Source organism: Pygoscelis adeliae, unplaced genomic scaffold (genome assembly GCF_000699105.1).
Source record: "Pygoscelis adeliae isolate BGI_AS28 unplaced genomic scaffold, ASM69910v1 Scaffold30, whole genome shotgun sequence".
In the NCBI taxonomy this organism is placed as follows: Eukaryota; Metazoa; Chordata; class Aves; order Sphenisciformes; family Spheniscidae; genus Pygoscelis; species Pygoscelis adeliae.
Window position 1 is genome coordinate 1,275,165 of NW_008823915.1, and position 15,262 is coordinate 1,290,426.

The window sequence follows — 15,262 nt, forward strand, 5'->3', positions numbered from 1 at the left end:
TTCTTACAGCATTCGAAGCAGAGGAGACTGCTGGAACATACAATTATTTGCTTAAGGTGACAGACATGCCTGGGTCCTGGAGGACAGTAGTATTTGAAAACTGGCAACCACAGACCTGTTTGTGTTATGTAGAGGCATCTGCCTGGGGTGATGATACCAGGAAAAACTGTTTGAGAGTTTGGAACGGTGCCTGTCCTCTCTGCCAACCTGTCTCTCCATGATGCTGCTGATGTGGCATCTTGTGGCTGTTCCAAACAGGAACACTAGCTGGTGGTCTTGAAACTTGACTACATGAAATGGTGGAGGCAGACGTGTCCTTTGGTCTTCTCTCTAACAGTTAAAAATGTTTAGGACAGGATTGCTGAATTTTTATCCACATCTGCTTAGGCAGAAGTTCAGCATAGTCTCTAGTTCTCTTTGGCCAGTGACACTTTTACAGCTGGTTTCGGAGACAGCTTTTCTCTTTACACTACATTTTCTCTCCAAATTACAAGTGGTGTGAAATACAGAATATGCTGCTGGAGCACCGGGAATACCATATATGAGGGAAACTACTGAATTTCTGGTAACCTTGCAGCCTGGTTTGAGACCTCCGTTCACCTTTAGATAAGATCTGATCCAGGGACAGGAACTAGTCTAGTTTTTCCCAGAAGTTTCTTGTTTCTTTACTAGCTAAACCATCTAACCTGTTTCTTGTATGAGTTTTTTAAGTTATCACAGAGTGCTGCAGCTGCCCTTTTGCTTTTCTATATCCCCAAATATGTTGCTCTTTGAAACTGCCTCAGAATGGTTAAAAATCTAACAGAGCTAACTTTTTTAAGTAGTGCAAGTCCAAGGACGTTCCCCCTCCTTCCTCTTCTACCCCATCTCTCCCTCTTTTACTATGCTTCACCCATTGTTTAGTCCTTTCCTTTTTGATTGTTAGGTAGGAAATTCACCATGAAGAGTGTCTGGGATGTACAGAATACATCCCTCTTCGCATGGTAGGGATCTCTGTTAGGGAGGGGGAGGCAATGAGTCAGCCTCCCCTTCACCCTCTTCCAGCATCCTTCAGACAGCTGTCAGTCAGGGTAAGCAGCATGGCGGAACGGATCGTAATTTTGCACACTTAAACTACAGCACCTTTCTCCTGTAGAAGTTGGAGTCTTTGATGTACTTAGGGAAGTTATGTGTATTCTGCCAGGACCCCAGGCAAAATATTTGCCTTTCTTCTTGTTACAAAGATGCTTATTTCTAAATAAACACTATAGTCTGCTTTCCCCTGTTCTGTGCATCCTACTCCTGCCCTGGCATTGGATCCTTAGGTGAATGCAGGTAGGGGAAGTGATCACTGAATGAAAGAACAGTGATGTGTGGCAGATACAGTATGGTCTTTTCAGACCTGTGCTGTCTAGTTCTGAACAAATGCCTCTTGTTACTAACATTTTGTGAAAATGAGGAGAAAAATATAGGGAAACGTGCATGTGGTCTGGATTGTAAATTATTTGGCTATAACTCTAAGTCCTTAAAACAGTCTGTTACGAGATTAAGGAGCTACCAGAGGTTTATGAAGTCTTGCTTGATGCATTGCCACTTTGAAATGTTGCATGCCATCTTGTAAGACTCTTTTTCTTGGTGGTTATAGCCACAAAGTGGGTCCATGCAAAGGCTCTTGAGATCATGCATTTTTAATACACGTGCTTTCCCAAATGTCATTTATTTGGGATACTGTGTAAAACATTTCGATTTATCTTAATTTCACCTGATCTTATTGGATTGTGAAGAAGCTGTTACTTCCTCATTTAGACTGCCACAAAGCATTTAAACTTATTAATTGACAATTATCTAACAAGCAACAGGAATAGCTCTCTTGCTGGGCTGAAGCCTGAAAAGCCCATTTGAACCTTTACAAATGTTAGCACATTTAATGAGCTAACAATGAATTTTAGTTTCTGCATGTTCAGTGGGAACTCTTCCTAATTGATGGTCAGTTGCATTTTTCTCCTCAATCCGGGAGAGGTGATGAGAATGGGACAGTGTTTAGAGTAGTCCACAGAGAGCCTCTCTTTAGAAGTTGTTCCTTCTTTCTCCATCATGAGGCTGGACTGAAGAGTGCCTCCCATTTCAAAGGGTTAGCATCTGAAATACATTATTTAGAGTTCCTGTAATTTTATTTATGAGGAAATTGGGGGTTTAGACAGCAAAATATTACATTTCAGTGTCAACTTTAATCCATTCTCTGGCCTAAACCCCCCCAAAAGTGCTTGCTTCCAGGGTGGGGAACTGAAAGTGTGATTATAATTGGCATTGGACAAGGCAGCACAGCCGTCTGATTCAGTGCTTGCCCAGACATTCTCATCTGGAGAGTAGGCTTGATGTCTTGACAGCATCCTTTGCCATAACTAAATCCTGTGCCTCATTTATTTGCCTCTGATACTTCCATGATACAGATACTCATGGTTTTATGTTTCTACTTTGTCACTATGTGTGTCTGAACATTGAGAACTAATTACATCACACAGCTGCTGAAGATCAGCCAGCAATGTAACACGTCAAAGAGCTCTACCTGAAGGCAAAATTGGTTGAGGTGGTTTATTTTAAAGGAGCTTTTTCTAACTTTCCAAATTCAAGTTCTGAGTCCTGGGTGAAAGCTGGAGTCAATACTAAGGTTAACCTAAGAATTGCTAAGAAAGCTACACTAGAAGTGCTTTTTCAGGGAAAAAAACACCATACTGACAAAGTGCTCTTGGTATGGAATCAGCTGTACTGGCAAAGCTGTTCTTTGTACTGTTTTTGTAACACTTCTCCCTGGAGTGCACACACATGAAATAAGCTTTGCAACCAAAAGCATGTGCTGCCGGTATAAACATGTCTACACAGAGGGGCTTCTGCTGGCACAGCACTGTCCTGCAAAGACCCACCTCTTCGCACCCTTCACAGAGGGCTGTGCCAGCAGAAGCCTATGGTATATACATGGCCTTATTTTAGCTGAGCTTGTTTATTCATCCAGTTTTGTGAAAGTCCTTGTGATGTTGAGTGTAGTGTGGCACAGTGCTGTTCATGAACCCCAGCCTCTCAATGTCAGTCTGTCTATTAATCCTTGCTAAACCTATTAAACCCTGCCTCTTAATACACTTCCCACCTGCTTCACTCTGCAGTACATGTTGTTAGGGACAATGCAAGAGTATATAGCTCAGTAGATGAAATTTTTACAAGTGTCTGAGTGAACTTAGTGACTTAGGCTCTTGAGAGTCTTACTATGTGTAGCTCTTAGCCTCATTCAAGGTCTACAGTCTTGTATTTGTATTGGCTGATCACTTGTATGGGTAGGTAATCCTTATTACATTGTTTGCAGACAGAGTGAGCCAAATCATCGCTGATATGAATCAACATCACGCCATAAATTTCAGTGAAACAAGCTCATTTACACCACAATGAGGATTTGGTGCTTTATGACTGGGCTCATCAGGGAAAACATTTGTATGGAGCATTTGAACCCCTAAACTCTGTTCAGAGAATCTGTCATGCTGCCTCATTTTAGAAACTGCAGCTTCAGATGGCTTCCCCTCTTGTAGCGTAAGTATATGTCATATGATACATGCAATACAACATATGTGTGAATTACAAACAGCATCCTGATTTCATGTGTGTTTGAGGCAGCCATAACACTGCTTGTAATTTGTTATTGGTAGTTACTTGCTTTTCAATCAGCCCAGAAATGGGGGACAGAAAACAGATCACTGTTAATTTCATGTTCTGATAGTGAGCGTACAGGCTATCACACAGGTTCCCTCTTCCACCTCAAAAAATAAATTTTCCCAATTCTTCCACAGCAGTTATGGATCTTTCCACTTTTTGTCAGTCTTGTTCTCTGTGCAAGAGGTCTTATAAATGGCTTTATTTTCAGAAGAATATCCTTTTGCTCATATCTGTCCTGAATACAAAGAGGTCTTGAGACTTAAGCATCAGGTCTATGAGCAAATCCAGTGCATTTCCAGCAAGATTTCTTCTGTGCGTCGAACAGCATTGTCAGTCCATCTGGAGAAAGCTGTACTATTCTATGCCAATACAGAGTCGTTCTCTCTGATCTGAGTATTACATTTTTCGTTTGTGTAGAGAAATATGCTGTGCTGGTGTTTCTGCAAATGTCGTGTCTTGCCAGTGTCATGGCAAGTTTGTCCAAACTGTAGTGCTGAGGAAGTAGAGAAATCCAACCTGGGTTTTACCTAGGACTTGACAGAGTTGCTGGTGCTTTGTCTCAGTGTCAGGCAGGTGGTAGGGCAGCAGGAGGGTGGGAGATGAATGGCTCCGTTTCTTCTCCTACTTGGAGTGACTTGTTAAAGTAAATCCTAAGGTTGGGTTTTAGGCACCGTTTCTGCTCCACTGTGCTCCCCAACTTTGGAATGGACCCTGCGATGTTTAGTTAGAAAAGCTACTACTGTTTTTAATTCCATGCCGGATTCAGCTCAAAGCCACTGTCACTTACCAGAGCATGAAATCAGAGGTCTGACTCTGTGAGGGAGGAAGGATCAGAGGTGGTAGTCAGATGATGGCTGAAGTTGGCTCTCCAGCTTTCAGAATTAAGTGGATCTGCCATCTGTGTAACAACTCAAAGGACTTTCATGCCTCAGAGAAAGGCCTTTTCCTTCACAGATTTCTAATGCTTCAAGAAATAAGGCTTTTTCGCATATAGTGGAGCTTTTGCCCTTGAAGGAAATGTCTTTGTGCTCAAGCCCTCCCAGCCTCCCACCATTGAAACTGGAATGATCTTGATTGGAGGGGAAATCTTCAAAAACAGGACTGGGACTTCCATTCCCTGCCCTACCCCTGATCTGCCATGTCTTTCAGCAAGTCACTTTACATCCTTAAGTTGCTGTTTTCCTTCCCATCCTCTTCCTGCTTTATCTGTTTAGGAACCTAAGACTGAAAATTATCTCTTCAGCTGTAGGTGCAGGCAGTCATACAATAAATATTTAGTAGAGAAGAGTCTGTAAAACACCTGCTTCAGATGTACACATATCTAGGGTTGCCAAACGCTTTCTGGTTCCCTGAGGAACAAAACTCAAAACTGTGGGCATCACCAGTGGTTTAGGTCCTTGAACAAGCAGAGGTTTGTCCAGTAAAACTCTAGGTCACTGAAAAAGGGAACTATGCCCCCTGCTACAGAGAAGGGCAGAACAAAGGAAAAACCTGGTCTCAGCCGTGGAGAAAGCTTTGTCTCTGCCCCCATCAGAGACCAGTGGGATAGGTATTACATATCCTGTTTGTGGCAGGGTTTGTGTCTGTCTTGGTGCTGTCCTACTACAAATAAATATTAATAGGTGTATATATAGGTAATTCAGGGGGTTTTTTCATGCTGAACTTGTATCTGCCTTTCAGAAGTGCTGAGCACAAAGAGCAGCTCTCAGTAATTCCATGTGTGCAGTGCTTTTAAAAATTATCAGGCCTTCAATGTTCTCCAACTAGCACTGGGGGGGGGAAGTAAAATAAGTGAATAATTCTCAAGAAAATGTGCTTTTTAATCTTTCTTACCTGATCCTCACCCTTCTGTACAGCATGAAGCGAGGGAATAAAGGCAGAAGAATTGAATTTTGGAGATGATCAAAAGCATTGAAAATTTTAACATGGTGGTTTAGTAAGCAGCGAGAGGCTGTCCCAAGGCAGCACGACACTGATGGCTCGGTATGAAATGCAAGGGAGAGCTTTTAAATAAATAAATAACATGTGAAAAGAGCAAAAAGGAGGATAGATACGAAGGAGTTGGGGGGAGGGCCCATTTCCGAGCTAAGCGGTGGTGAAAATACGCTCATTCAAATGTGAAGAATTTTTAATTGGGGGAGAGGGAGACTAAGAGCAGGCGGGACTGGAACTGGGAGAGAGCAAGGAGGGGGCAGAGCGAGGGAGCGATGGAATGACAATTCTTAAAGATGCATTAAACTGCAGGGAGCCTAAAGTAGGCTTAGAGATGAGCCTAAGTAACTGGGACAAAGTCTGCTCAGAAGCCACAGATGGGCCTTGGCTTTCACTATTATCTGCTTGAACTCACAAAGGGGAGGAGAGAGAGGGAAGGGGGCGAGGGTAAGGTGCTTCCTCGCCTCCTTCTCCCTTGCATTTGCATCAAGAGAAAAAGTATTGTTCCCTTCCACTTGCACGGAGAGAGGCAGGAGGGACGGAGGGTGGGAGAAAGCAGCAGCTCCCGGTAGCTCAGGGGATCAGACAGCCCTGGATTCTTCCATCCTGTTTCTGCCAGGCAGGGTGTTAATGTGGCGTGAAAGCAGTTTAAAGCCCTGGGCCTCTCTCTCAGTCAGCAGGGTGTCCCATGCAGGCCAAAGTCCCCAGTGGGTGGCTGTCAGTGGCAGTTCGGTCAGTTAGGCAGAAATTTATTAGTATTATATTTTCCCCCCTTTTTTTTTGTTAGAGCAGTGGGGAGAAAGTGACAGCTGTATTAGGGGCTGAAATGCCTCCAGAGGGATCAGAAGACATCTACAGAGAGGGCTTCTGACAAAAACCCCTTTCAGTATGTCTTAGCAGCAGCTTCCAAAGATATCACAGAAAAGAAAAGAAGGGAAGGTTTTCTGCTTCTGGAGGGCTCAGGCTCCTGCCTTTTTATTTCTCTGTTTATTTCTCTGTTTGTTTATTCCTTTCCAGCCTTTCACAACATAGGCATCCTTCCCATTAGCACCCCAGTGCCTGAGAGAAGAGTAACCGCTCTGCTCCCTCCACTAGCTTGCTCATCTCTTGCTCTTTGTCTGATTTCCAAATAACGAAAAGTGGAGGCTTTGAGGAAAAAGGTTGTCTCAGAGTCACGTCTGAAGGCAAGTCCTCCCTCAAGGCAACGCTGAGTTCCTCTGCCACCAGTGCTATCAGGCTTGCCAGAAATATTTCAAGCAGTCAAAATGGCTTTGTACTTTTTAATCTCTCTGTCTCTAACGATCCTTCCCTCTCTCACACCCCATCGTGTTCAGCTGTGGAGCTTGGGAGAGAAAAAAAAGAAGGAAAAACCCCACAATCGCTTTTATCATTAACCCATTCAGCTGCAAATCCCCCTCCCCAAAGAAAATTCACAGACAGATTTGCATATGCAATCAACTGTATTCTTTATTTCTATAGCGCCTTCCTTATTAACCACCTCTCTCAAAGGAACTCTTCAGGAAATAAAATTGGTTAGAGATTAAATACAAGAAGTCAACCTTCCATGTTAAAATACTGCTTTTTTTTTGTGAGGGAGGCAACATTAGCTGGGCTTATCGTTAACACTGCTCGGTTTCACATCTGCTGCCCCATTGAGATGGGGCATTTAACACAGCACATCGGGTTCTGTGCCAAGTAGCTGTGGGCACCCTCTGTGTATTACTGATCTTAATCCTTCATTACCTTAGCAGGTTTTACTGTCTAGGATTCTGATTTTTTTTTTTTTTCAGGCTTTGAAGCACTGTAGAGACTGAAATACAACGCTTGGTTTTTTCATTAATGTTTCAGAAGGTTTCATTCACACCCAACCAAGTTCTGTTTATTTCAGTTATTTCACCTTTCATGTGAGCAGAGAGCAAGCTGCGGCTGGACGAGCAGTACCTGCTGGGGGTCAGGAAGCTGCCACAGGTACTTGGGGCTGCCAGGTTTGGCAGCTCTCCTAACACTTGCATGCCCCCAGCTTTGGCTAGAGAGCTTGTTACAGTGATTGCTGGCAGTAGAAATGCGACTTTTGGGGGGTATTTTTTCACTGAAAATAATACAAAAACCTGTTGAGAATTAAGATCCTAAATGGAAGGGATAGTATTTGAAATAAAAGAATGAAGATTAATATGATGCTTTCTTATGTATATAGAAGATGTAGATATAATACATAAAGGAAGGAGTAACGCCATATATAGCACCTTTCTTTCTGATTGCAAATATGCAGTTGCTGAGCATCAGAAGAAATTCAGCAAAAGAGCATTTTCATGTTCATTAATCCTGTATGTCGTGTACTGGGTATGTTTCTTCATTTTCTGAGATCCTGTTTTAAATCTGTGATTGTTAAACTCAGCATTTGAAGCTGTAAGTGAAAATCTGTAATATAGGCATTCACAGCAGGAGGCCCATGTGTCAGTTACAGTTGGACCTATGCTGCGTGCTTTACTGAGTACAAGCACAAAAGACCACTTTTCCCATAAAGAGTTGGGAAAGTGGAAGAAATTACTTCTCAGGTTCTATCATCTGTAAGCAGTAGTACCAAACACTGTCATTTGGTAAAAAAACAAGCAGGTAATTTTGAGTAGTCTCATTTACTGTAAGAAAGATAAGAAATTCCAGAGTGCTTGCCAGGGGGTTACTGAAAAACATCGGCATTGTTAAATAATTTCTCATTCAAGCTCCACAACAAAACTCAGATGGATGTCATTTTGTGCATAATCAATATCCAGAGACATCTCATTCCTTTGTGATAGTTTGTTTTCTGTTAACTGTGATGGCAAGAAGAAATTTTGCACTAGCATTTGTTCACTCTTATTTCTAAATGGAGAATAAATCTGCATTATAGTAACAGCAGTGCTCCCCAAGGCAAATTGTTCACGCTCCAGAAGGTGCTGGAGTTTTATTGTGAATAATCACGTGCCTTTTTCTGTGGACTTCAGTTATGGTTTAATAATTGAAAACTCATAAGACGATGAAAGTTTTTGTAAAATTTACAAATCCAAGGTTAAGCAACATTAAAAATGGATGGGAAAAGACATTGAGACCTGTTCTACTTGGCATTTGGCCAGCTTCCTTTTAATAACGCATACACTCACCTGGTTAGGTCTTTGTAATCCCTATCCAAGAATAAACTGACACTACAGCTAGAGTCAATGAGGGAGGTGTCACCGCCTAATTTCTGCTGTTTACAGTGAAACTTAAATAGTTCACGGTTTCGAGTTACTTAATGAAAGTATCAGACTGGAAATGTAGCTTTTAGATAAAAGCAGATACCTGCCTGTATCAGACTTTGAAGAAAGTTGAAACGTTGCTTGTTTAAAATATTTTTGAAGGGTATTGTTTGCATTTTAATTTAATGGGGAAAATTATGAAAATCCTAATTGAATTGAAATAGTATAGTGAAAATTGAATCAGGAGGGATGTATAGATAGTGCAGCTATTCCCTGGCTTGTCTCAATGTATCGATGCTTCAGATACCTTTGAAATCCCTCACTAACACTTCTCACAGGGGCTTCTGGGTTTTGTGTTGCCCTTTGGCTAATCAGGATCTTGCTCCTACACTGCACGTGTTGGTTTTGTGTTGCCCTGAGCTTGTGATGCTGTTTGTGATAGCTTTTGAGGTCCCTGAACGTGCTTGGAAGCAGGGGTAAGGGGGACAGCACTCGTCCGGGGGTAGAACAGTTAGGGGAAACAGCTAATGTCTGAAAGAAGATGTTTAGACACAGATGCTTTTATTGGAGTACTAAAACTGGAGCTGCACCCAGTGAACTGAAAGCTTAGCAACCTGTGTGTGTCAGCAGAATCTTTGTTCGGAAGTGTAAATTCCTGGGGACAAAAATAATGAGTATTCTGTTGCCACTATTTTCTCTCCCAGCAATTGAATAACCTGTGCCTAAGGGTCAGAACCACAAGAATGGTGTCCCAGCCCTGGTTTTCTCTTTGCAGTCCTCAAATGCAGGCAGTCCTGGCCCAGAAATTCAAACCACATATGGAGAATATGACTGCGAGGAAGAATCTTTGATTTTGAAAATAGGAGAATAAAGAGAGGAAACCCAGAGAGTCTTACCGCACACGTACAGCCTCACTCCTGGATGATTCGTTGCCCATTAAAAAGACAGTGATCAAGAAGTGCTCCATTTTGTAACAAATGTGGGAATTGCATGCAACTCCCTTGCCACCTGCCACTCTCACAACTGCCGCTCTCTTTCAGAGATCAAGGAGTGAACAAATAAAGAACACAAACCACCTTCCCTTGATGAGACACGATCTCTAATGTTGCCGCATCAGTCGTAATAGTGATAATGTTATGGCCGTAATGATCAAAAGATTTGAGAGAAAAAAGGATTGTAGGGGTAGTTAGTATGTTTTATTGGACTAACTAATATAGCTGGATAAAATGGCCAGGCCTTCATCAGCTCAAGTAAAGTTGGGGAGACGATACTGTGCTGCTGTTGTCTTTGCTGTACCTGTTCCTGCATGAACAGAGGAGCTCAGATTTTGCAGCTGTCAATCAGGGACTTCTTATGAGTCCCTCAAAAACCTCTGCCTTAAAACTCACTTGAAAGCACGCACACAAGATGACATGTACTCACATGTATTCTCCCTGGAGTGTGATAAGCAGCCTTGTGGCTGGTTCTGCTCCAGGAAGGATATCATCAGAAGAGGAGAGGGGGGCAAAATCAAGAAAAATCATATGCATATGAACTGACTTCACATTAGTAAAACCTGAACGTCACTATTTTAGTACCTTTTCTTTGGTCCTTCTGTGTAATACATACCATTTCTTAAAATTAGGAAACACAAGCTTCACCCTTGTTTTAATACCATCCAAGAGAGATAATCGTTGTGATTGTTGAAAAGGGGTAGGAAGGGGGAAAAGTAAGGAATTGCCATGAGGATTGCTATAAATAGAACTTTGCTATAGCAATGCTTTTAGGGGAGAGTGTTCTCGCAGACAGGCTTGTAACGAAGAGGGAGCAGATTTATTGTGCAGGACTGTCAGCCTTTCTCTGAAAGATTTGTTGATGCTGTGCCAGTATGTTCAGCTTAATACTCTTGTGCTTCTGCGTAAGAATCCCCCCTCTGTGCTTTTTGCCTAAGATTTTCTGTATTCGTAAATCGTTCTTTCCGTTGCAGTACAAGGAACAGCACTATTTATTTGAGAAGGATTCTGCAGTTTAATTTAGAAGAATGGTTCAGCTACCTTACAGGGATGCTTTCTTGCTTTGAACTGTTGAAGCTGATCTCAACCAGTCTTGGCATACTCCATGCTACCGTGGGCTTTGTGGACGTGGAGGTGGAGGAACCTTTTTCCTGTAGTCTGAACAGAGAGAAAGAAACAAAGAAAATATTCTATTTTTTTTTAAAGGCATTTTGATCTAATTGTTTAGTGTAGCTAAGGCTGAAACAATAACGAATCCTGCATTATTGTCTGTAATTTCAGACTATCACGTGAGAGCTTTCTTTTCCTCCTCCTCCCCCCACAAACAATCATTTTTAATTTCTATGGACGTGTTCTTTCACTGGGAGGTGGGCAGGCCCTGCTGCTTGCTGCCAGAGTCAGCAGAAAGGTTCAACCAAGTCAGCCTCAGTTGGCTTTGGGCACTCATTCAAAAGCAGATATCAAACAGAAGCAGAGAATTTAATTTTATTTTATTGTTTTTGTTCTTTCCTAAATTGTATCTACATCAGTCCCTTAATCTTTCTGAATTTAATGAGCGTATTTTAATGTTATTTTGTCAGAAAGAACTCAAGACTAGACATACCTGTGCTGCTGTTTCTTTCTTTTCTCCAGCTGAAAGAGGAGGCTGAAAGTCCGCACTAGACATTACAAAAATGGGCAGAATCTGCACACTAAGCTCCTTGTTAGCCTCGTCCCAGAGGTCAGAGCTGAGGAGAACTGAGGGCAGAATCTCACCCCTGTCTCCTTGGCATGTCATATACGCGGCAGGTCATCCCAGAATCATACCTGAGGAGTAACTCTCTTCCCCATTTTAACCATAAAAGTACTCATTACTGTGGCCAGTATGTTAGTGGCAATCGGTGAGGCCATTTGTGTTCAAAACAGTTTCCAGTCACAGGCTGTCTTTAGTCATGAGGCATATCAAGATGATTGCATTTAGAAATTGGGATGGATGGCAGCTGTTCAAATATTCCTTGAAAAAATGTTATTATATGGCTCAACTACAAATCTCACAAACATCCTAGTCCCCCTGTTACAGAGACAGAAATATCTTGCACTTGTTGGCTAGAACTTAATGGTTAACTGTTGTTGACTTTCCTCTTCTGGAAAAAATACCTGATGTAATGGGAAGGTTTACAGGTGGTGGTGATTATTCCATGAATAGGCTCTTCTGCGTTGCCAGGTGTCGCAGCAAGGTGCCCTCCAATGGCAGGACCAAGACCTGTGTGAAAAGTGACGCCTGAGAGTGTCAAATTCGGAGATGCCTGTAAGTAGGAAAAGGGATGCGTTAGGCACCACCCTTTTTAGGAAAGTATTTTTATAGGTTCAGGAATAGAAAATGTCATTTTCTTAATTGTTTTTCTTTTTTTTTCCTCTAGCCTGTTTCTAAATGTCAAAAATCTGAAGAGATGTGAGTGCCTCTAATGCTTGCCACATTAGGCTGATTGTCATGGGGGAAGACAGCTGTGTGCTATCTCAGTATATAGGGGAGGAAATCAAAAGTTCACCCCAGAGCAGACACTCCTGTCAGTCATAACGCATCACTGAGCAAGATGAACCTTCCCTCCTCCCTCCTGCTGGCAAACACCATGGAGGGGCCCATTGTTGCAAAACCTGTTATCAGAACAGACATGCTACAGTGGCATATTTCATCCATAGGAAGCTTTAGCAACACTGTATGTATTGATCACAGCAGCTTAATCGAAGAATAGCTGATGAATGAACATATGGGTAATGCTTAAAAGGAGGCTGCTAGTTGGAGCTGGAAGCATTGTATTTTGATCAGATTTGTAGGTTTGTGCTCATTACAGTTTCTCAGGCCTATGGTAAAATGTCACAAATATAATTGTAGTTGACATATCATCAAAAAGGAGAGGTCACTCTTTACCCTAATGTTGACTCGCCTTGACAATCCAGTGGCCCATAACATTTGACCTGTAATCTCAACAGAGTTATAATAGTAAGTGGGATCAAGTCCAGTCAAACCTTCACAAGGCTGCTCCAGGAATGTATGAGAGTGTCTCAAGAGGGGACAGTCTGTCTGTCCCTGAGTTACTGTTGCACAAAGATGCTGACAACAGCACTGTATGGTACTCTGCAATTAGAAGCTCCTTCAGTTTGAGCCATGTCTCAGCTCTAAGCACTTCTGTCTTTAAAAGACTTGGGCAAAGTGTTCCTACTGTAGTCTGTCAAAAATAAAGAATGGGTGTATGTAGAGGTAGAAATCATGGTTGTAACAAAATTCCTACCAGCCTGTTGGTGACTGTAGTAGGAGGCTTTTTAGATAAAATCATCTGCTGCCTGCCAGAAGGAGGGATGTGATGCCTTAGTCCAGGTATGCAGGGTAGCTTCCTTTTGCAATTTGCTCTGTATTGCATTTGAGGCAAACAGCAGTCTTTTTTCTCAGTGGTTTCGATGCTCTGCAAGAGACAGAGTTAGAGTTGCCATGTACGCTGCAGCAGGTCGATTATCACAGCTATATTTCCCCTCCCTCATCTTTTTTTAGGAATACCATCTGTTTAGTCATTAGCCCCATCAGCTCTCATTAATTGAGTCATGTCTCATTTAGGCTGCTGTATTAGCTTCTCATTGTTCCCTAGATAAGGAATCGCAGGCTTTTTTCCAGATGCCTTGCTTCCTGTTGAGCTCTGTCCAAAGTCAGGTGTCAGCTGGAGAGCAAGGAAGGGATCCAAACCCAGGCTATCTTTCAAAGCCTCATGCCAAGCTGCCAGCCTGTTCCTTCAGGGCACCAAGTGCCAACTTGTCTGTGCTGGCCCAGCTTTGGAGAGTCATGGGGAATATGGAACGGCCTTGACTAAAGAGAGGAAACCTTCTGTCTCTTTTCCCTTTTGATTTCTCTGCCTTTCATCATCTCTGCTACAGCTAATAGGTTTTTTTCCTCCCTCCCAATGGCACAGTGGGTGCATCTAAGTATCAAAACCCTGATGCAGAACAGATATTAAGAACAAATCACCTAGAAGGAAATGATGGGTTGCATTTCAATTAGCACACTTTGGTTACACAGATTTAGTCCTGTCACAGAAGTTTATCAAGAAAGCCTTCAGAAAAGCAAGGAGAAAAAAGGAGCCCTCCTGTGTAGTTGAATTTCAACACCGGAGGGCTGAGGGTTTGTTATAAAATCTTCTGTTTAACTCAGTTGTTCCAGGCTTATGTTTTTTTACCATTAGTTTTATTGAGCTTGCTGAGTTGATTTTTATTTTTTGAAGGGTAGAAGGATTAGTTACAGCACAGCCCTTTGATTTGATTTCTTATCCTTAAAAGAGCCCAATTTGAGTAGGAGAATGTGTTAGAAACTAACCAGCTCGCTGCAGAATGGATCATTGTTAAGACTACAAAATGTAGGTGTGAGTTTGTGAAAGCTGCCTGAGAGCAGGATTAGGAAGGTGTTGAAGTAATCAAGGCTCCTCAGAGTGATTTACAAAGAAATGAATTAATTAGAGCAAATTGTGAGTTCACAGTTTTCTGGAGTGACCTGCCTGGCTTGTATGCTCTGAGGCCTTCAGACAATATATGATCCCTAAACATTTTAAGCACTTTGCCAAAAGAGCGAAAACAAAATGTGGAGCTGCTGAAAGAACAGTGTTTCTTTTTGCAGACATTTAGGTGAAAGCCTGTTATGTCTGTGTGGTTTTCCCAACTTGCTTAGCTGTCAAATAATTAAACATTAACAATAAATTATTCTTCTGCTCCTGTTGTTCCCGTGTACATCTGCTTTCACTTCCGTTTTGCTGCAGTGAGATGCCTACAGTTTCTTTCTGGGGCTTCCTTAACACATGTCAAATGGAGGACATAGCTTCCTCCAAAGTTTTGGTTCCACGTATGTGTCACGTTTGCTAAATCTCCTAGAAGAAAACTGCCAGTGTAGTGATGACCTTCACTGGTGGGCAAAAATTTGGAAAATTCTGAATCTGGAATGAAACAGCACATGGACTCTAAATCTACAGTGTTAGATGTAGGTGGTGCTGAGCAACCAAAATTACTTTCCATGGAAGACCTGAACTACCTGTGCATTTCAACTTGACCTTCCCTCCCAGAAATGCAGTGTTTACTTTGACCTGTCATACTGTGCATTCGAGGCCAAAGCTAGTGATTTACTAAGACTTAAGAGGACATAACTCCTCGGCCGTCTGTTCTACGCTGTGCAGCCTCTCTGCTTACCTTGGTGCCTGGCGAGTGCTTAGCAGGGCTAGGCAAGTTATTTCTTCTCCCTGCAGGGCTACTTCTAGTTTCCATTGATGCCTCCTTTATATCGCTGCTCTAATTAACCTCTTAATGCGAAGCAGCCATAGACTATCACAGGCTGTTTGCATTGCATATATTTTATTGCCTGTCCTGTCTTCCTCCAGCGCCTTTTGATTCCAGGAGAAAATAAAATACTAAAAGGCAGTTTTCTTCAACCAGAAATCA

The 15,262-nt window shown here is 42.2% G+C and overlaps 1 protein-coding gene across 1 annotated transcript in view; it reads left to right on the plus strand.

Moving 5' to 3' along the window:
* HS6ST1 (heparan sulfate 6-O-sulfotransferase 1) overlaps nucleotides 1-15,262 on the plus strand; it is a 139,647-nt gene that overhangs the window by 51,049 nt on the left and 73,336 nt on the right. The window contains exon 2 of the mRNA XM_009318901.1: nucleotides 7,499-7,578. Within this exon, the coding sequence (XP_009317176.1) occupies nucleotides 7,499-7,578 (80 nt within the window). The remainder of the gene's footprint in view (nucleotides 1-7,498; nucleotides 7,579-15,262) is intronic.